Source organism: Syngnathoides biaculeatus, chromosome 16 (assembly GCF_019802595.1).
Source record: "Syngnathoides biaculeatus isolate LvHL_M chromosome 16, ASM1980259v1, whole genome shotgun sequence".
Classification (NCBI taxonomy): domain Eukaryota; kingdom Metazoa; phylum Chordata; class Actinopteri; order Syngnathiformes; family Syngnathidae; genus Syngnathoides; species Syngnathoides biaculeatus.
The window spans coordinates 17,485,476-17,508,427 of record NC_084655.1 but is presented as its reverse complement, the minus strand read 5'-3'; the positions used below and the strand labels follow the sequence as shown (position 1 = coordinate 17,508,427).

General features: G+C 43.8%; 1 protein-coding gene across 4 annotated transcripts; it reads left to right on the top strand.

Annotated features, from left to right (window-relative positions):
* The first annotated feature begins 222 nt into the window (after positions 1-222).
* On the top strand, positions 223-20,729 carry setd1a (SET domain containing 1A, histone lysine methyltransferase). Of its 4 annotated transcripts, none has more exons than XM_061845178.1 (21): positions 223-379; positions 1,273-1,417; positions 3,717-3,815; positions 3,895-4,165; positions 5,324-5,451; positions 5,519-5,778; positions 6,229-7,858; positions 8,474-9,457; positions 10,210-10,365; positions 10,432-10,516; positions 10,587-10,723; positions 10,811-10,847; positions 11,369-11,555; positions 11,652-11,686; positions 12,443-13,677; positions 15,027-15,378; positions 15,495-15,676; positions 16,973-17,083; positions 17,869-17,988; positions 18,070-18,207; positions 19,629-20,729. In XM_061845178.1, exons 2-21 carry the CDS (start codon positions 1,280-1,282, stop codon positions 19,800-19,802), a joined length of 6,459 nt encoding a protein of 2,152 aa, XP_061701162.1. In that variant the 5' UTR covers positions 223-379; positions 1,273-1,279; the 3' UTR covers positions 19,803-20,729. The 4 variants fall into 4 exon arrangements, with proteins under 4 accessions (XP_061701162.1, XP_061701159.1, XP_061701160.1 ...); XM_061845175.1 differs by having other exon boundaries at positions 5,324-5,454; XM_061845176.1 differs by lacking the exon at positions 223-379 and adding an exon at positions 386-559 and having other exon boundaries at positions 5,324-5,454.
* Positions 20,730-22,952: the final 2,223 nt, after the last annotated feature.

Below are 22,952 nucleotides of genomic sequence, written 5' to 3'. Positions count from 1 at the left end.
CATTGGATTACATGAAAATGTGATCAAAACAATATTAAAAATTGTCACTTTTAGAAACACAGTTGTGATTAGTTATTAATTGTATTTGCGCTTTGAATTCCGACAAATAGCCGCTAGAGGACGCTCCATTTTTTTCTATTTCAAAGAGCAGATTCGATTGTGTTTCAACGTTATAGTTTATGTGAAATACATCTATCAGAATAATATTCACGTCATTTGCATAAAAATATCTAATTTAAAGTGGTTTTGATTTTAGTTGGCATGATAGCTGTGATGACGTTTTTTTCATTTAATCTTTATATTTTTTGAGTGGAAAATGCGTATCAGAACTCGCCTGCTGTGTTCGCTTAGCCAGATGGAGAACAGGCGAGGCGTTCAGGTTTGTTACGCGATGGCCGCTCTCTCCACAATATTGGGCTATTAAACGCAAAAAACAACTCCCTGGTGCCTCGCAGGGGCTTGCGTTTGCAGCGACTACCAACCGGAATGTTAGCAGGGTCGTTTCCACAGGCTACTTTCGTTTGAGCCTACGGCTCGCAGCTGTCCCGTTTGTGTTTTGGTGGGTGGACTGTTTTTCTTGTTGCCCGGGCGGGCCTGGCGGCGGGCGGGCTGCTACCCTCAGATGAGCGGGCTCTAGTACTCTCGGAGGCGGGAGTGTTGTATTTTCGGGTGGAAACCAAACCCTAGAGTCCCGGAAAGTCTTGGACAACTCGGCTGCTGGTTACAGTATATTACTGAGTACTGAGTGTTGCTATTATGAGCAGTTTGGCTTCCCGAGTTGACGCTTATGCTACTTTAGCATTAGCCGACGTTCGCGATAACTTGAGTTAGCATTAGCAAAAAAAAGCTAACTAATTTGCCGCTGTTGTGTTCCACCCGAATCGCTTATAATATCTTTTGCATGGCCCAATTAAGAACCCGATTCGAGTTTTGCCAATTATGAACACTTGGGTGGAGAGTTCAGCTTTGTCTCTTCTTGTTAGCATGTTAGCATAGCTAGCTCAACTAAACTAGTGCTCTGTGACGTAACTTGGTCATTGTTTTGACAGCGTCTTATTCGGAGCGGCAAACGTCAGTAAACTATCGTCTTCTGTGCTTTTCACCGTATCTATTTACGAAACACGAGTAGTTACTATTCACGGTTCAACCTTGTCCGTTCCTGGGTTTGTCTCTTATATGCATTTAGTTTCATATTGCCAGTCCAAAGTCATGCACTGACATGCTTGTGTGTTTCAATCCCGAGACACCATGTCAACACACATGTTTTTGCAGCTGTAGGATGGATCCAGACAGCGGCGCAGACGCACAAAAAGCTGTGAGTTTGCAGTGGACGAGCTTCAAACTTGTCCAGGACCCCGCTATCAGACGGGTGGCGCAGAAGATCTACAGATACGATGGAGTGCATTTCAGTGTGCCTGTGAGTGTTTTAGAATTTTGTATCTTAAAGCCACACAAAGTGACATGACCAAGTACAATTGAGTTGCAGATGGCATTCGGTGCAGGCATCGTGGGTTCATCTGCTGCTTAGTGACACTGTGAACGTGAATGGTCGTCTGTTTTTATATCTGCCTTTTGACTGATTGGTGACCAGTCTAGGGTGTAGTCACGCTGGCTTTGGAAAAGACTCCAGCTCCCCGTGACCCTGAGAAGGGTGAGCAGTGTAGAAAATGGATAGATGGACTGCTGCTCGCATGCCTAATTGATGATCCTCAACTGACTGCAAAATAACAAACCTTGACACGCACGGCTTTTTCATTACTCTGTTTACGAACCCCCTGGCACTGCAGTTGTACAAACATGGCAGTGCATGCCATAATTCCAGCAACTTTTGCTCTCTTCCATCCAGTTCGCTATTGTTTTGTGAATACTGGTGTCACCTAGCATTTTAATTGACTTTACACATCTGTGCTGGCTAGCTTTAAGCTGATCAAACTGTAGTTCAACCTTGTGAGTGCTTCTTTAACTAGTTTTAATTAAACCTGCTGCAAACAGACTGAACTAGATGAAATTTAAGCCTCACCGATATGGCTTTAAATTAATTTTAATTAATAAATTGTGTCACTTCACCATATTGGTATATTTTGCAATATACACTTAAGTGTAGAATTATAATGGAAGTATTTATGAATGTTACAATGTTCTATAGCAAATTTAAATGGTTAAAAAAGCAATTTTGCAATCATTTATTATGTAGATCTAAAATAATATTGCTGTTGTGTGTGTATATATGTATGTGTATATATGTATGTATGTGTGTATATATATATATGTATATATATGTATGTATGTGTGTGTATATATATATGTATGTGTGTGTATATATATATGTATGTGTGTGTATATATATATATATATATATATATATATATATATATATATTATATATATATATATATATATATATATATACACACACACACACACACACTTTTGACCTTATAGGTTCTGCTTACTGGCTGACATATACGGTGAAGTACTGATTCATTTCTGGTTTTTGAGCGAGTGTGGTTACTGTGGCGCTGTTATTTTCTGTACAGACACTTTAGTAATCTACCAGCTAATTTGCTGTTCATCATTGGATACTCTGGGCTGTCACTTGATTCAGTCAGTCTCCTGTTAAAAGTAGGGCTCGACCATTATAATTATTGATTTCCACTGATTTATTATTTTTTGGGGGAAGGTACATGTCACAAAACATATCTAGCTAAGTAGAGATAAAATTACAAATATCTGAGCCCAATGTCAATTTGTCAAACATCTCGTGTTTTCCAGTGTGGTTAGCGAGACACACTCATGAAGTGATATGGTGATGGTATATCTGACTTTGTGAGTTGAAATTTTAATGATTTATGGATTCTATGATCCCAGCGCTTCTTACCCTAAAAATGTACAACAAAACATCTAACTGTACAGATAGTTTTACACGTGAGAAGTCGATTGCATGAGTTCCATGTCGGGCTTGTAAGATTTGTATCCCTTGTCAAGTTGGAGATCCGACTTCAGGACGAGCGGGTGAGTTAAAAAAAAATGTGGAGGGTACGGCTCGATGTATGTCATTATGAATCTGAGTGGGTACCAATATCATATGCGTCCTTTTCAGCGACACTGTCTTGCCCGACGACACGAGGCTGAATGTGCGTGCATCTCTTGGCAGTTTATAGTAACGATAAGGTGCTCTTTCAACCACCAAAAAGACGACTTTCAACCACCATGTTTTATATAGTGATACTGTCTTAGGGTAGCATTTAAATTTGCAACCATATTGAATTTATACTCGCGCACTGAAAAAGGGTCGCATGTACAACCATTTTGGTCAGAGTCGATTGTGTGGCAGTGTCTCAAAAGTGATGTGGTGTAGTGCGATTAACAAGTTCAGTGATTCCCGACCTTTATTCACCCGAGGCACATATCTTCCATTTGAAAAATCTCACGGCATACCAACAAACCCGATATATGAAAAGGTTTAAATTTGTTCACAATATCCTGTGAGGATTTGCAATGATTCTTATTTATTTATTTGTGGATTAACAAAATAATTTAAATGTTGTTTCTCGCCCAAGACACCAGCAGGTTTGTGATTGTTAGTCGGTCCACAAGGGTCAATTGCCGACTGTACCTTGATTGTCCTTTTCCATCTTGTTAACCTGCATCGCTGTGTGCGCGGCAGACATTAAATATAGTGCACTTCAAAGCCTCTTCTGAACATATGTCACCAGGACTCTGGATTCCCACCCGTGGGTGAACTGCGGGACCCGAGACCGCGCAGATTATGGTCCAGGTATTCAGAGATGGTGCTGCCAGTGCCAAAGTTTAAGGTGAGGAAAGTAGCACACATCTCAAACTTGCTCAGTCCGATGCATCTCTCGTCCTGTGTTTTTTCTCCCTGATGCACAGCTGGATGAGTTCTACGTGGGTCCGATCCCCCTAAAGGAGGTAACTTTCGCCCGGCTCAACGACAACATCAAGGAGCCCTTTTTGGCCGAGATGTGTGCCAAGTTTGGCGAAGTGGAGGAGATGGAAATCCTTTTCCACCCCAAAACCAGGAAGCACCTAGGCCTGGCCCGGGTGCTGTTCACCAGCACACGCGGTGCCAAGGATACAGTCAAGCAGCTAGACAACACCTCCGTCATGGGCAACATTATACATGCACAGCTGGACATCAAAGGTGAGTCTGGGGCACTGTTGGCACAACCCCAGTCAGCCCTACACACAAAGTTAAAATATATATACGTTTTGATGCTCTAATTGGAAGTGAAAATATTATGCCTCACTGCCAATGTTAATTTTTTAATCTAATACCCTCCTGATGGGGGTGACTGCTCTTTGCCCGTTTGCATATTGGGAAAGGAAAAGCCAAAACAAAATCAATCCATGCTGTTATTTAAAATGTGTAATTATTATACAAAAACACCTTCATTACCCTTTTCACCTCATGAGACCCCTAGGATGGCACTGGTGCACTCACACTTTGGGAATTTTCAATAAAGGTATAGCTAGTAAGCCTGGAACAATACAATAGTAAAACTGAAAATCATACTATAAAACAAGTCTCTTTGAATTGGCAGAACCGCGACACGCCCCTTACAACTCTACAGTTTGGGCCTCCAATTCCGATACATCCATGTATGATCACAGTGCGACCAAACGTTTTGCAGTTATTGTTATCAGGGCCTGACTGATGTTTTTTTTTTTTTTTTTTTTTTTTTTTTTTTTTTTTTTTTTTTGGCCAGTCCAAATTCCGATGTTTGGCAGAGAAAAGAAATCGATGACTGATTAATTGTCCTTTTCTTTTTAAATGAGTACTCATTAGTCAAGTAGCTTCTTTTGGAGTTGCTAATTTGCTTACAACAATTTTAAACTTACATCACATTTCCTTGACTCCCATTATTTTCTTCGCCATGAAGTTATGTCTCTGACAAACCCAGATAAAAAATATGATCCCTTTGACAGAGTTGCATGTTAAATAAAGTATATGATGTACATACTACAATAGTCAAGTCTTTTTTACAGGCTTTAATTTGAATTTCTCACTGGGTTATTTTTCGCCGGTAAGCCTATATTAATATGAAGCCCTTGACAACAGATAGATAGATGGCAGTTGCATATGCCGCAAGACCCAACTTTGCTGTATCGAACATACAGTACGAATAAATGTTTAATGGAATCAGCTGCTTTTTTGTCTTGATTGTATTCTTCACATAATGTAGCTTTTAGGTGTACCAGGCATTAAAAATAAACCAAAGAAACAAGGATGGTCGAGTTTTTTTCCATGACATTGCATTGGTGAGAGGGGGAAATTTTTTTTTTATTTTTTGTTCTACAGGCCAGCAGAGGCAGAAGTATTATGACCTGATTGTGAATGGTTCCTACACGCCCCAAACGGTCCCCCTGGGGGGCAAGGCGTTAGTGGACTGCCTCACACCACAGAACCCTGCACAGCCACAGCCTGATGTGGTAACCGTGATAAATAGAATATTTGATTTAACTTCCAAACCCTAACATATTCCTTCCTGTGCAGGCTGCGGATATCCGCCGCCGTCTCTCCAGCGAGCTGGCCGTATTGGCAGCGGGCGTCCAGCAAGCCCTAAAGTCCGGAAACATCACCCCTGGCTCTGCAGATACCGGTTTCGGCGAGCAACGCCTGGACACCCCTCCCTCTTCCTCCTCCGTGACAGGCCCTTACACCTCGGGGTCCTCAGCATCCTCGCAGACTGGGACACCATACAGCTCCAGATCCGGGACGCCGTTCTCTCAGGAGTCCGGCTATTCCGGTGCCAGGTGGGTTGTCGGGTCAAGTAGCTGTGCTAGCTTGTTAGCAGAGCTACTTTGGAAAAAGATAAAACATTAATAACACTCGAGCTCAGGGATTCCTAAACTTTGGTGGGTACTGAAGGCATATCACGTTAAAAGTGGTAAAAATGGGAGTCTCGTATAATCATTACTATTTTTATTGTAGTTGACTTTTACTACAAAAATGTGAGAAAAGATTGCTGTCTACATGATATTAAAAGGTTGAATATGAACAGAATTAAAAAAAAAAAAAATAAAGCTGAAAAAGAGTGAAGAAAGCTATCAAAGTCAAGGGGTGCACCAGACCAGGAGAAAAAAACAAACGTGTTTTCCTTACTAACATTTTCTTGCTTGTTTGCGCTTTTGTTTTGATTTAACTGTGTGGTAACACAGCGGGCGCATAGCTAAGATTTTAACTCTTACTTTTCTTGCTGACAGGCACAGTGGTTACAACTCAGGCACTTTGGGAAGCGGTTACCCCCCTCAGGACATGCTGCCTTCCTCCTCCTCCTCATCTGCTGTTTCATCCACAGTCGGCGGCGGATTTAAAGTGTCCCGCTACTCCGAGGACGTCCATGAACCTTCGCTTTACCACCGAGGTCGTCCCGGGTACCTTCCTGCTGCCTCTTACCGTCCCAACGAGCCGCCCTGCTACCCGCCGTACCATAATGCGGGAGGACCCGGCCCCCACATGGTCCACCACTCTCCCATGCACCCACTGCCTCCAGGGTCCCAGTATGAGCAGCCTGTCATGACTGAGCGGGACCGGGACAGAGACTCGGGAGGGCGTTATGGGGCGGTGGGCGGCATCTCCAGGCGGGCATCATACCATCACCAGCATGATGGCAACTCCTCCTCACTGAAGTATCATTCCCATCATTCGCACCATCACTCAGACCGCCGAGATGAGCGTGGCTACCGGCGTGAGCGTGTGGGCCCGCGCTCAGGCGACCACGGTCACCAGCGGCACCGCAACCACCACCACTCGCACAACCACCATAGCAGCCGCAGGAAGAGCAGCCACGACCGCGACAGGGACCGAGAGCGTGATGGAGACTACTCCGGAAACTCCGACCCCAGATACAATTCTAACTCGTACCGCTCTTCCTCCAACAGTATGTCACCCCCACCTTCGTCCTACTCCACGTATTCTTCCTCCAAAGAGCCCGCCCCTACCCCTCCTCAGGGATTGGATGCATCCAATCGTCTGGGGGCCACGACTCTCCCAGAGAGGGGCCCTGCACCTTCAGTGGGTGCCCTTCCGCCACCCCTTCCCCCACCTCCACCGCCACTGCCCCCGGCATCAGTCATTGCTGCAGCTGTTGCCGAGACGCTGGGTGCACTTGATTTCAACCAGGACAGTCCCACCCGAGAGGAGCAATGGACCAAGCCCAAACGGCGTCCCAGCACGCCACCGGTTCCGCCAAAGACCCCACCCCCTTTGTCCCCCTCCCATTCTTCCATCACCTCCTTATCCACTTCACCTTCCTCCACATCCCTCCCCCAGCAGCCTCCCACATCCGGTAGCTTGCCATCAGGCCGCCAGCGTGGTTCTGCCTCCCCGGAGCCGGATTCCACCAATGAAAGCTTGCCATTTGCCTACCATAGCAGCAGCCTGGACTCGCGCATTGAGATGCTCCTCAAGGAGCAGAAGGCCAAGTTCTCCTTCCTTGCTTCCGATGAGGAAGAGGAGGTGGAGAAGCAGAGGGGTACACGATCAGAAGGTGGGGCGAAAAGAGGGCGAGCTGGTGATGACTCAGTGGAGCTCACGGGCACTGACCAAGCAGGCAATGGCAGGGACAAGGAGAGGGGCAAAGGAGATCGTGAGCGAGACAGCCTCAGGAAACGAGGTAAAGACGCCGACGGTCGTAAGAGTCCCCCCAAGCCACCAGCTTCCACGCCATCTTCTTCCACGTACTCTCCTCATATCCCGCCCCCGGAAGAGCCCTTGCCGCCGGTCGGCCCTGCTCAGACGGAAGGCACCCCGGAGGAGTCGACGCAGGACCAGAGCACCGACGCACGGAACAGGACAGGAGCGCACACGCCACCTTACAATGGACAGAGTCAGGTAATCACTTGTCATTCGGCCGTCAGTTATTTTGTTCACTGTCACAAGGGCGGGCATTTCACCTGTCAATCACAGGACTGACCCAGGATTCAGGTTAAGCGCGTTCTCCTTAAAAATATCATTAAATGCGTGAATCTTGAAAAAAATTCTTGTCAGATATGTGGTTGCTCCCATGCAGTAGGGGAAAAAAATGGAAATCCAATGGTGGTTCCATTTGAATGCATGGAGACTATTTGAAGATTTAAATCATCCTTCTGCATTTTTTTCTATTCAATTAACTGTTAAAACCTTTTAAATTTTAAACTATTCAGTTCATTTGGGACATTTTGGAAGTTATTTTGCACATTGCCCAAATTCTCAAATTTTCCCTGACAAAATTCCTAAATTATGGAGATATTTTACACCTCCACCAATCCTTCCACGTTTCTTGACCAATTCAAAACATTCAAACAACTCATCACATTTTCGAAAATATTTTTCACATTCCGAAAATTTTATTTTCCCCAGAATAAATCATTTTCCTTTTTTAAATTCCTAAATGAATGGAGAGAATCTTTGTAAATTTCTGAAGCAATTAAATCCATTCCAGTATTAAATATCCGTGTTTCCTTTCAGTCCTCCCCTCATTCCTCGGGTGAAGACATGGAAATCTCGGATGAGGAGGAGGGCGAGGTGTCAATCACGACGGTGACGACCCACCAGTCCTCCATCAACACCTGCTCCTCGCCGTCGTCCTCCCAGGCGGCTATGCCATCACAGACAACAGACCCCTCGTCGTCGCACCCGCCCATCTCTGAGTCGGCACAGCACTTTGGCACCTCTGTGCAACCGCCTATCCCCTCCTACCCGCCTCACCTGCCACCCCCGCCACCGCCGGGATACTCACTGCAGCCGCCCCCGCCTCCTGGGATTCCGCCGCCGCCCCTCATGGAGCTGCACCCTGAATATCCTCCGCCCATGCCCCACCACATGTATGACTATGCCAGCTCAATGGAGCTGATGAATCAATACACCGGTGGCGCGCCCATGTCCTTCCAGATGCAGACGCACATGCTCAGTCGCCTGCACCAGCTGCGCATGGCATCGTCGAACGGCACGACGGGCCCGGGCGAGGCCGCCACAGGAGACTACTCCTCCTACCCCCTGCACTCACTGCCACACCCACACCACCCTTACATGGAACAAGAGGGGAGCGGGGCAGCTGCACACTACGAGCAGGATCACCGCTATATGCCTCCCCACATGCCTCCCTTCCCTTACACTGACCCCCACGGTAACCAGTTGCCGCCTCCGTCACACCTCCCCCCTCCACACACGGGATGGCCGCCGCACATTTTGGCTGCACACTACCCCTCCTACATGCCGCTGCCCACCTACGGCACATTGCCGCCCGGTGAGGGTGGCGAGTACCAGACCCCCACCGAGGAGATATCCGTGCTGCCCGAGAATCCTCACGAAACTACCGTGCAGATGGCACTCGCCACGCTCATCCAGGAGATGAAAAACATAATGCAGAGGGACCTGAACCGCAAGATGGTGGAGAACATCGCCTTCGCCACGTTTGACGAGTGGTGGGACAGAAAGGAAACCAAGGCTAAGGTAAGGAATTGTTCATGTTTTTAGTTTTTGGTCACTTTTCCATATTTGTTTTATTTGTTGTATTAGTTGTATTTGTCTACAATTAAGGCGATGACTCCTTTGTATCCAATTATTCATGATAATCCATACCTTGCACAAGAGAAATATACCAAACGTGAAATAATCCAGTCAAAATTCCATGGCAGACATGGACAGATTGTTGCAACCTCATTTGTACTAGAATTTCGTGGCTATGTCCCTATTGCATTTTCCAGTTAATAAATCATTTCTATATTAATCTGCAGGCTTCTGTTGCGGAAATTATTTAGGTATACCATCTCAATAAATTAGACTATTTGTTCTAATTTATGAATGTATTTTTTATTAAGCGCTATACTGTAAAGAGTTATATATTCTAAAGTAAGACTGTGAACAAGGGTTCCAGGGACGCTGGACTGCAGGTACTTCTCAATGAATTAGAATTAATATATTCTCATTAATAATTATAATAAATGTTTAATTTATATATTAATACATTAATTCTGTGTGTGAATTAATATACTAAAATTCTCAATTGCATTGACTGTTTAATTTATGAATATATTATAATTTATTGAGATGTACCTTTAATCCATAAATATTGAATTAAATTTTCTTATTCTCGCTCTCGCTCTCTCATATACACACTCTTAATACAACGGCTGTTGTCAGCTGCCACCATGTGCAATAGAAAATAAATGATTTTTTTTTATTTTTTAAACCCTTTCTTTCAGCCATTCCAGACAATGGCAGCCTTCCGTGAAGAGGAGAAAAAAGAAGAGAAAGTAAACCGTCCTCGCGAGCCCCTCATGTCTCTGGTGGACTGGGCCAAGAGCGGTGGTGTGGAGGGCTTCTCCCTGCGGGGAGCACTCAGGCTACCATCCTTTAAGGTAAATGTGTGCTCGCAGAGAGTGCAACAAATGACATAAACACTAAGCAAAAAAAAAAATGTGCAGGTGAAGAGGAAAGAGCCTCAGGAACTCATGGAAGGAGACATGAAAAGGCCGCGACCGTCAACCCCGCCCGATGAGGATGACGAAGGTTTGCCGAGGTCATGTTATGTCAAGTCATGTCAGAAGCAGTCTGCTTAAAACTCGTGTCTTATTCTCAGCGGCTGACGGGAGAATGCCGGATACTAGCCGAGCGGGACTGGACAACAAGAGGAGGAAAAAGAAGCCCAGGAGTCGAAAACCTTGGGAGTTGGATAGCGAGGGAGAAGAGACGTCGGATGGTTCCTCTTCTGAAAAGGTTTGATGTTGCGCTGTCTTTGCTGCTAGCAACAGGCTAGCATTTCAGCTTACTTTTCTGATGGCTACTTTTAACTTTATTTCCTAGGATGATGACGATGTGGAGGCGAGTGACAAGTCTGATGGTAAATAACGCTTTTTTTTTAACCACACGATGTTATGATTAATGCAATGGCAACTCCCACTAGTTATTTATATTAACCTCCATCATGCACAATCGAATTTAGCAGTCACACAAGAAAAAAAATGACAGAATACATTTTTAAAAATCCATTGCAACTCCATCACACATGGCAATGTTTAATGTCAGGATTCGTGCCGTTGCTCCTCTCGCCCTTTACTCATGACAACCGCTACCTTGCAGGGTAGAAATGAACAGAATGATTAGAAATAATCCAGCCAGTAACATCCATGATCTGCACAGTCGACTGTACCTCTGACTATTTATATTAACCTCTATTTTGGCCAATTGAAATAAACAGGAAAACAATCCACCGTCCAAAATGTCCAATGCACGCATGGCCATATGTTTCATTCATGGCTTTTTTCGCCAGTTATTTGTGACAAACGCTTCCTTCTAAGACAGAAATTAACACAATGACTATGAATTACCCACAGTCAAAAAGGTGTATTACTTATTTTTCAGACGATGCCCTGAGCGCTGACAGCGACGATGAGAGCCTCTCCTCGTCCTCTGAGAGCTCTTCCTCTTCGGGGTCCTTGTCCTCGTCCTCCTCCGAGGACGAAGAGGAGGAAGGGGAGAGGCCCGACAGTGACGGACTGGACACCATGGATGAGTCCACCATGGACAGCACGATGGAAAAAGACAGCCGGTGTGTTACCTTGTTTATAAGAATAAATAAATACACCTTTGTTTTGTGTGTCCTAAAAACACTTCTGATGGAATTTTGCTTTTGTACTTTTATCAGGGGGAAGATTTTAACAAAGGCAGAACTCAAAATTGGTGAGTCTTCTTTAGTCAATGTCACCTTCTGAAAATTCTGTCAAAGCCATTAATAGATGAATGTTAACCAAGATTGATTTTGATAAAGGATTATTACATTTTTCCAAGTGGTAGATCTGCTGAGGATGTAGGTTTTTAGTGTTTTTCTAATACGTCAGCACTTGAAAAAGGATTATTATATTTTTCTATGTTGTGGGTTTTATGATTAATCACTGTGCATAAATGTTTTTAGCATTTTACATTTATATTAGTCCCAATACTATTGGTAATATTCATCGCTGGCCCACTGATAATAAACCATTGAAGTTGGTGGTGCTGGGTCAACATATTAGGCTGCTTTAAATAAGAAATTTTGTGTGCTCTCAGTCACCACTTGATTTTAAAGTCCAGGGTGATGATTTTACATACTGAAACTTTAAAGAGGCAATTTTCACTCATATTAAAACAATTTCCAAGTGTCTTGCAGAACACTTAAATACAAAATCCGAGTGTGATTTTAGGTAACACTGTACATCCAACAACACTGCAGTTCAGTTTGGCTTTTATTTCCCTTTAGCTTTGAAATGAAAGTCTTAGACCAGCTGTTGCTTTAAAATGTCTGACTAAGTCGGTGTCAGGTCAATCTATGGGAAAACTCAAGTGGGTGCAGCCTTATTTCAATTAGTCATTCTTAGAAAATATTAACAGTTGAGAAATGCGGATTGGCGCTTTTTCCTCTCCTGGGATCTCACAAAAAATGTATGCAATGTTTTCCAGGTAGAGCCAAAGACAGCCAAGCGGGACCTCTTTCCAAGCGGCCACCATCCCCTCCGTACCCTCGTCCTCCATCCCCCGTGGTCCTTGTCCCCCCTCTCAAAAAGCGCCGAAAGACCGTCTCCTTCTCTACCGAGGAGGATAGCAAAGCTCTCTCATCATCTTTGCCGCCGTCACTGTCCCCGCTTTCCTTGCAACCAACGGCCGAGGCTTCCCCCCTCTTGCCCACCAGACCCTTGGACACTCGCGGGGCTGCTGTCCTGCGTCCTGCTCATGGCATCCAGCTTCTTCCCTTCGCATCCAAACCGGGTGAGGGCAATGCTCTTATTTTGCCACCATGTGGACGGTCTGTGGATTCGGAGGAGCCCAAAAGCGTCTCCCCTCAGATCACGCACATCAAGGCTGCTGGGAAACGGGGCTCAGGCAAAGACTCCCCTAAATCCTTTGCCCCTGCTGTCATGGTGTGCCGCACTGTCCAGAACCTCCCACTGGACCATGCCTCTATGTGCAGGATTGCCTTCGAGGAGGCACCCCCTGTGTCTCCCCTCAGCAAGCGACCTCGAGGAAAGTCCCGGACTACCATCAGTCCCACGTCCCTCCGAGAAGAAGACGAGGATGAGAGAGACCAGAGGCTGAGGCTCCGGGAGCAGCTCGGAGCATCCAGCTTGCTGCAGTTGGCATCAGCCACCACCACTGACTTGTCTGTGTTGGCTGACGTGGCCCTGAAGATGGAACCAGACGCCGGAGATTCAGAAGAGACCGAGACGTCGGACGAGGCTGAGGAGCAGAAGATGGAGGCTGGGTTCTTCTCCGAGGAGGCTCTGCTGCGTGTCATGAGCCCGGAGAGCTTGGTGGTTTTCATGGAGCACAACTACTGCAGACCCCCCATCCTCTCAGCTCCACCTTCCCAGAAGAAGACCACCTCCAAGCAGGAGTCCTCCGTCCTGCTCCCGGCTGACCTCAATGCTATGTCTGGGGTGCTAGAGGCACCTGAGGAGGTCATCGGCGAGGCACTTCCCCCAAGAGGCGATTCTGGGGAGTATTTGGGTTTGCTGTCTGAGGAGTCTAGCCAAGGCAGCGCTACACATCCTTCGGCCAAGAAGCCACTGGTGGGCAAAGCTCTAGAGATGGAGAAGAGTAAAAAGAGGAGAAGTAAAGACAAGGAGAATCTGGACATTCTTTCAACAAAGTTACAGAAGGAGATGCCAGCCATGAAACAAAAAAAACACAAACTTGAGGTGTGTGTGCTTTTACTCTTAAATGAACCAATCCAGTTAACACATTAAGTTATGCAAAATTACTTTATTCATAAAAAGGAAACCAAAAGTATACATGTAAAAAAAAAAATGGAAACATTTTAACATCCAGCTGCACGTTTTTCTAAGTTTTGATGCACACTTATCTGATAAAGTAGCCTAGAACAGGCCATTTCAGTAATGTGGTGTCTCAGTTTGAACACCAGAGGGCACTATGTAGAAGAAGTACCGTAGATATATAAGACTAGGCAAAGTATAATGAAGGGACAAAGTAGAATTAAGCAGAGGTGGGAGTAAGTTAAATGTGCAACATATAAGCAAGTTTCAAGTCATAACCGTCAAGTCTCAAGTAAATCCCAAGTCCCTGTGTGTGTGTGTGTGTGGGGGGGGGGGGAATCAAAGTTTGATCAAGTCGCCACAAAATTTCAACCAAGTCAAGTTCAGTCATTGGTTGGTTTTAAGTAAGTCAAATCATACAATCTTTCTCCAGTCGGAACATATCTTGTCGTGGTGAAATGTTTTTCCAAAATTTTCTCTTCCCCCCATCCCCACTATAAAGCAACAATAAAAGCATTATTTATACCCTATAACAGTTAAACAACTGAGCTTATGATTGAATTTATTACAGTAAATTTCAAGCTCAATTTCGAACTCAAGTTAACTGAACTTTATTTCTGAACAAACTGTGCACTTCATTGACGGTCTTGTACCTGTTTTGGTTCTTAAGAACAAAACGAAGCAAAAGACTTTCTCTTGGTTGAATATAGTTAGTTGTGTACTTAATGAGCTAATGGAGATTGGAAAAATATTCAGAATTAGGCGAATAATACATGACAAAATGTTGGGATCCTTCAAAAGAATAATTTGAACAAAGTCTGCCTTCCTATTGTGTCTTAAGTTAAATCAGTCGTGTTTGTTAATTTATTAAAAAAACAATGACTGAACAACTGAAAATTTTCACAAGATTAAAGGTTATGGTTCACATGTTTTGGTCTAAATGTTAAAATACAGTACAGAAAGCTTTACCACAGTGCAGAAACAACAGATGAGATTTTAATGGAGATATGTCAACAGGTACATTCACATTTTATTCACATAGCCACTGACGATTTTTACTGTACATATAGTGGAATGCACTTTTGTCAACATTTTTGTCGGCTTGATTGTAATGCAAAGTGATTCCATAGAACAGGTCTATAGCGCCAATACCATCCTTTTTTGTGTTAAATCTCCACAACACTAGTGATCACTTCAAAAAGCACTAGTATCCACAAACATGTTAGACAAGTAGTAGAACCAAAACTGTAGTGACATTGCCTCGGTGTGTGCAGGACTCCGACGTGGACGAGGACGTGGATGTAGAGGAGCTGGAGTCCGGGGAGTTAACAAGCACCGACTCGGAGGATGAATCTGCGGTGATGGCGGAGGACGTGAGGAAGAGCGAGCGCCTCTTCCTCCAGGAGGCCGGTGTGATGTCCGCCAAACCCCTGCCTTCCCCCAAGCCGCCGGCGATAAAGTACGAGAACCGCAGCAAGTTCGAGCAGATGACCATCCTGTACGACATCTGGAATTCGGGCCTCGACGGCGAGGACCTGATGCTGCTGAAGACCACGTACGAGAAGCTGCTCCAGGATGACCACAACTCTGACTGGCTCAATGACACCCACTGGGTGCAGCACACTGATATCCTTCTCACACGGTCTATCTCGCTTTACTGTAAGACCAAGGGTTGTACATTGCCAATTCGTGTTCCACTCATATTGCTAGTGCTACATATTGACCTTAGCGCTGAGCCGCACTGACCAACTTGCCCAACCCTCGACGGAAGAAGAGGAATGTGGACGGGCAGCTGCGCGAGCACGTGACTGGCTGCGCCAGGAGCGAAGGATACTACGCCATCAGCCGTAAAGAGAAGGACGTCTACCTGGACTTGGACCTTCCCGAGCAGGTCATACGGGAGGTGGAGAATGTCGACAGCTCGGTAAGTTTGGGCCCCTTCACACAGTACACCACAGGGCACACTTTTTTTAAAAATAACCATAACCTAAAACATTTTGGCACGGTGGATCAGCTGGTAAAGCGTTGGCCTGACAGTTCTGAGGGCCCAGCTTCAATCCCTGGCCCCGCCTGTGTGGAGTTTGCATGTCCTCCCCGTGCCTGCGTGGGTTTTCTCCGGGTACTCCGGTTTGGAGACTCTAAATTGCCCCGAGATGTGATTGTGATTGCGGCTGTTTGCCTCCATGTGCCCTGCAATTGGGTGGCGACCAGTTCAGGGTGTACCCCGCCTCCTGCCCGTTGACAGCTGGGATAGGCTCCAGCACTCCCCGCCACCCTTGTGAGGATAAGTGGCAAAGAAAATGGATGGATAAAACATTGTTAGCCAACTTTTATTGAGCCAGTGGACATTTTCCATTCAAAAAAATCTGACGTTAGACTGAAAAACAAAAAATATATAGCGTAATGAAGGCAGTTTTTAAGTTCTTTAATTTTAAAATGTGTAATCGCAACGATTTTGACAACTTCAATCTGCAAATGGAGATAAACATTTCTTTACACTGTGGTTAACAACAAGCATGAAGGCTCTGACTAGAAAATTGATGACACAAGAGAAATGTACTATTAATACCTGATTAACATTGGTTACTGGACATACTGTTATGTAGAGTCATGAATGAGATATTGAGATGTAGAATAGATACTTTTGAAGCCAAAAGATTATGCGTACTGTTCAAAAACACATTTTTTTGTCTCACTGTCTGAAGTCAAATCAGCCTAAACCCCTCCTGTTTCAAGTATAAACATCATAGGAATGTCCATTCATCATGCCGCTCAAGAAGGAGACGGGCTCTGTATCCCAAAGATGAATGTATTTTGGTCTGAAATGTACAATTCAACCCCAGAATAAAAAATAAAGACCTTTTGAAGACACTGGATGAATCTGGTAAGAAAATGTCGTTATCCACACTGAAATGAGCCCTGCCTCAACATTTGCTGAGAGGCCACTCTCTGAGAATGAAGCCATTTCTCTTGTGGGGCCATTTTGCTACAGCAGGAACTAGAGCTCTCCGTAATGAATGCATGTACTAAAATTTGACTGTAACAGAAAGACTTCTCTCTCCCCTCTTATCTGCTTTATTGGGGATTTCACATCAAGTTCACTGAACTCCTTGGATGTGGGTCAAGGTTGTTTGGCTTTCATCCACCTCAAGGACACCGCAAAACATCTGATAACACGACATCCTCCTCTAGAAGACATTTGTTTGTTTTTGTCTTAAAGGGCACCAACCGCGTGCTGTCAGAGCGGCGATCAGAGCAGCGGCGGCTCCTCACGGTCATCGGCACGCCGGCCGTCATGGACTCCGACCTGCTCAAACTCAATCAGCTAAAGGTACGGCCGGCAAACATGCATGCCGATAACCACGCACACTGCAACAGGGTCCGTTTCCAGACAGCCTCAAACCGCATGACGTTTTCAAAATGTCGCTTTTGTAACCTAATGTTGCAGCATACTTTTGCCCGCGCACAATGTGCTAATAAGGAAATGATAACACATCTTTCAATGATTGAGGATGGATGGAAAATGCAAGACACCTCAGAGATTGTTAAATATGTAGTAGAATAAATGTTTTATTTACTTTATATTATTATTGTTCTATTGTTTATTTTTTCACATTAATATTTAATTAATATTTTTTCTTTGTTATATTTTGTTTAATTTTATTTTTTTTATATAATTTATTTATTTTTGATTTTATAACATTTATTTTTATATACAATTCTACACATTTTAAATCCACACAGCCTCAATATGGGCTTCTCGTGCGATTTTCCAGCTTTTTTCAGGGTCCCTGTTCTGTATAAAGGGCACACTTATAGTTTTTCACGTTCTGGGTTGTATCAGAAGCCACTTTTACACTTGTAGTAAAAATGATATTTGTACATGTAGCTCGGGTGTATAAAAAGTACCACAATTGGGGATGAGGTGGGCTCTCTCACACTGCCTGTACAAGAACATTATTTGTCCTTAATAAATAACTTATTTGTGACTATGAATCGGGGAACAAAAGTGAAATTGAACAACAGGGGAATCGCAGCATTAGTTCACAGTAAAATTGTGAGCTTCTACATGAGTTAAATATGTTATTTTTTTTTATCGTGGTGGTGGTGGTGCAGTTCCGCAAGAAGAAGCTTCGATTCGGACGCAGCAGGATCCACGAGTGGGGTCTGTTTGCCATGGAGGCCATCGCTGCCGACGAGATGGTCATCGAGTATGTGGGTCAAAACATACGACAGGTGAGCCTTATTTCAAATACTTCAATGTAGCACCATTGCCATCTGTCAACGTTAATGTAATATGTGTGCGGACACGAACAGATGGTGGCGGATAATCGGGAGAAGCGCTACGCCCAGCAGGGCATCGGCAGCAGCTACCTGTTCCGAGTGGACCACGACACAATCATCGATGCCACCAAGTGTGGGAACCTGGCACGCTTTATCAACCACTGCTGCACTGTGAGTGGATACACTCGCTCATTCATGTTCAATTCATTTTGAAATTATGTAGTCTACCGTACAGTCGTCCTCTTTGCCCACATTATTTAATTTTTAAGCATATGATTTAGGTTATTAGAGTATACAGTGGTGATTAGGGACCGAGGCCAAACTGGAATTGCAAATTCTCACAATAGTGAACACTTATCTAAAACTGATTTGAATTTGTCTATATTAAGTTTAAACGAGTGATTCCCAAAGTGTTGGTGGCCCGCAGGTTCTCTTAATATGTGAACGAATCACTGAATAGAATACAAATATAAGGTGCGACATTTAAAACATGTAATAATCAAACATATTACAATAAAGCACGTTTTTTTTTTTATTCAGTTCAGTTCATTTTTTTATTTTAATGTGCATTCATTTTTTTTCCAAGTTTCATTCCATTTGACTAAAGTATTTTCTAACAAATGTATTTTCTATTAAATGTGCAACATTTGAGATGAATCCATTACAAAGTACCGTAATTCCCTGCCTACAGAGCGCACCTGGTTAGAAGCCTCACCTAGTACATTTGTAAAGGAAATGCCATTTGGTACATACATACTCCGTAGCTGTGTAAAAGCTGCAAGTGCCCACATTGAAGCCCACATTGAAACACAAGATATTTACAAGAACGGTACAAAGAGAGTTTAACGCTAGCGCTGCAGCGCTAATGCTAGCGCCGCGCGAGCAAGGCCAGTTAAAAAAATAAATAAATACCGGTAAAAATAACTGGGACATGACATTAACACGCTAGCGCAGCTCTAACAGGGCCATACCGGTAAAGGTCACTTGCTTGGCACATATATTCTACCAGTCTCACTCTTACCTTTTCTGCTCGAGTGCCCCCTTGGGGCTGTTAGAAAAAATGCACAAATTAGCCGCATCACCGCATAAACCGCAGGGTTAAAAGCATTTGGGGAAAAAAAAGTCGTGGCTTGCAGGCCGGATATTACGGTAAATAAAAAATTGTTTTCCGATATTTAAGCACTGAATTTAAGTGGGGGTCTGCAATTTTCAGTCACTCATAAAACCGTCATTCACATATTAGTAAAATGTTCTATGAAAAAAACCAAAACTGCTTCTCCAGCCCCATTCTATACCTCTAAATAGATTTCCAAGAAACCACCGCGCATGAGGAAAGACAACCAATCGCCGGAGGGTGTGATTTACAAGGTGTCCACCATTTGTCAGCCTCATGGTGACCTGATACCTTCTCATAGAAAAGCCCCTTATTTTTAACTGTGACTATAACACTTGATTTTTTTTTTTCTTTTTAGGTTTGAAGTTTCATTTTTTTGTCACTCAAATTTGATTTACTTAGCAATTTATGGATCTACTATTTCAAATGAACTTTTGCATCACACGGTGTCATGCTGTCGTGTATTTCACCCCCACAGCCCAACTGCTACGCCAAGGTGATCACCATTGAGTCCCAGAAGAAGATCGTCATCTACTCCAAGCAGGCGATCGCCGTCAACGAGGAGATCACGTACGACTACAAGTTCCCACTCGAGGAGAACAAGATTCCATGCCTGTGCGGCACCGAGAACTGTCGCGGTACACTCAACTAACTCTCCTGTCGCCATCATCCCCACCCCCGCCCCCCCACACACACACAAACAAAAAAAACCATGTCCACACCTTGCACTTTGGTGGCCATTTTGAGCTCCACCCACCCCCCACCCAGCTCTCGGAAGATCCACACTTCTCCATGCACAAGGAAGGCAAACGCAAAATTCAGGGTTTTAGAATTTTTAATCCGACATGTTCCCGTTCTGTTATAAAAGCGTTCCCCTTGTTTCGGGATGGGTTTGTTTTGCTGTCCGTATTATCTGATATTACTGTTCTAAAATCATATTTCAAGCTTCCGTGTGACCCAGATCCAAAGGTTATCTCCAAATTTGAAACAAAAAAAAAACGGAATGCCTTCCCTGAGTTAGTTCTCGTATTGTTTTTATGGTGCTGTTCCCGTGTTGTCGCTTTCTTTTTATTCTGAATTATTTCTACCAAATTCCTGCAGGTTTTGTTATCGCCGTGTGTTTGCACAAGTCTGTTTTTAACAGGCACTTTTTTTTCTTCTTCTTCATTTTCTTCATTTTTGCATTGTTTCGTAAAAACAAAACAAATAGAAGGGGGGTGGGGTAGCGAGAGGTTATTTTTTACTGACAAAAAAATACAAATGAAAAAAATGGCGACGGGCACTGGTCCAAAGTTTATCTGTTGAGTAGTAAAAAAAGACCAAATTAGTCTTTTTTTGTCTGCTTTCCCAGATGAAGTGATGAAAAAAAAATGGATGTACAGAAGTGTTTGTTTCTTGTAGAAACACACTGAGTTGTAAATAGATGTCTCTTTCACCCCCTTTCTCCCTCCACACCAGGACACATGTACATACCTTCAACTTTTATTTTGTATGGTTCTTCCTCTTGTTTTAATATTATTTGCAATCTTGTTTAATGCGTTGGACCCTTTATTATTGGTGCATTAAAATATTTTTTAAAGAAAAAGCGGCTCGGGCGGGGGGTTTTGTGCTGGGATGGGGAGGCGAACAAGAAGTAGACCGACGTTGACCCACTTCCTGCGCCGGTGTGACGCACCTGAACAGATACTCAACAGGAAGTGTCGGCGTGTGACCTAAAACGGGTGACGCGTCATGGTACCGTTATGCGTGACTGTTGCGTGTGGTCTTAAAGGAGACATGACTATTTCATAATTTAAAACAATTTCTAAGTGCCTTATAGCATGTTTGTGGCAGAAGTAGTTAGACGCTGTGGTTACAGTAAGCGGAAGTATGGATACTTAAGTAAAAGTACTAGTTTAATTTCATCCTCGCTCATCATGTCATAGGGTCTGCTACTCGGTTTGAGGGTGATTTATTATAATAATTAGCTCAGTTGTGAGGTAAGAGGCGGAAGGCAATTTTCAATCATCTACGACGTGCCTTGTTCGCAGATCAGAACAACAAGTTCAACTTTGTCGGCCTTTAATGGCTGCTGACAGCATTGAACTTTGACCCCACTCTTCAGCTCCAATCGCAGCAGGTGCCCTATTGGCCGGTCCAAAGGAGAGCAGTAGGAACACGCTAAAGAAAGTACGTGAGGTCAAACACAAATGAGTACTGAAAACTTGGGAATAGTAGTATAATAATAGTAAATTCCTTTGTTTCAAAAAAAATTTGGGGCACTCTTCTACACATCTTTTTAAGACGTCTGAGCATTAAAAAATAAACTAAAAAAAAAAAAAAAGTTCATTTTTTTGAAACACCACCAGACAGGATTAATATAGGTACCTAGGGATATGTATTCCAGAGTATATTATGGAGTGAAGAGAAAGAAAATAGCTAGAAATCTATTTTTTTAAATATAGCTTTAAAAAATTAAAATAGTTTTAATGAACTGCACAGATTTGTTTTTCACATGGCGCGTAAATTTCCATGATTTAACTTTTGTCTACCTGTTGCCACAATTTGAGAACCACAGCTTAGAAAGATTTAGAGTTTTATGTATACATTATGGTGGCTCAGCTGACAAAGCGTTGGCCTCACAGTTCTGGGGTCCCGGGTTCAATCCCGGCCCCGCCTGTGTGGATTTTGCGTGTTCTCCCCGTGCCTGAGTGGGTTTTCTGTAGGCACTCCGATTTCTTCCTACATCCCAAAAACATGCAACATTAATTGAACACTCTAAATTGCCCCTAGGTGTGATTGTGAGTGTGACTGTTTGTCTCGATGTGCCCTGCGATAGGCCGATGACCAGTTCTAGATGTACCCCGTGGACAGCTGGGATAGGCTCCAGCACTCCCTGCGACCCGCGTGAGGATAAGCGACAAATAAAATGGAAGGGTCTATATATTATATTCAGACTTATTTTGGTGCTTCCTGTGTCAAAAATAATCTTATTTCAGATACATAGTTGTTTTATGCAAATATGTATGTACAGTAAAGTGTGTGTTTTTCATAATACAAAATGTAAACTGCTTTTTTTTCCCCCAAGTGTCTGTATGGCTATATTATATTAGATCATATTGAATTAGAATTTTTGGTTTTTTTTTTTTTTTTTTTTTTTTTTCAATTTTCAAAGAGCAACATTTTGGAGCAGTTCAACCAAAAGTCATGAAAAGAATAGAAATGCGGGGAGTATAGCATGTTATTATTTAATTATTGTTTTCTTTTGTGATGTTCTGATATAAATGTATTTTTCACATTTCCCAAAATATTTTTTAGATGCCTGTAAAACCCAAATTTAGTTTTGGGATGATCAGATTAAAAATTACAGAATGTGATGGAAAACTCCACACAAGCAAGGCTGGAATTCAAACCACGATCCTTACAATTGTGAGGCAGACACTTTAATCAGTCGACCACCATGCCGCAGGCCAAAAACATCCATCCATCCATTTTCTTAGCCGCTTATCCTCGAAAGGGTCGCGGGAGTGCCGCAGCCTATCCCAGCTGTCAACGGGCAGGAGGCGGGGTACACCCTGAACCGGTCGCCAGCCAATTGCAGGGCACATGGAGACAAACAGCCGCACTCACAATCACACCTAGGGGCAATTTAGAGTTTCCAATTAATGTTGCGTGTTTTGGGGATGTGGGAGGAAACCGGAGTGCCCGGAGAAAACCCACGCGGGCACGAGGAGAACATGCAAACTCCACACAGGCGGGTCCGAGATTGAACCCGGGACCTCAGAACTGTGAGGCCAACGCTTTCCAGCTACTCCACCCTGCC

Excerpts from the sequence above, each read along its gene's own strand:
- setd1a (XM_061845175.1), top strand. The coding sequence starts at position 1,280 with ATGGATCCAGACAGCGGCGCAGACGCACAAAAAGCTGTGAGTTTGCAG. Across the intron at positions 7,859-8,473 it reads CTTACAATGGACAGAGTCAG|TCCTCCCCTCATTCCTCGGG; the intron begins GTAATCACTTGT and ends GTTTCCTTTCAG. Across the intron at positions 10,366-10,431 it reads TCAGGCTACCATCCTTTAAG|GTGAAGAGGAAAGAGCCTCA; the intron begins GTAAATGTGTGC and ends AAAAATGTGCAG.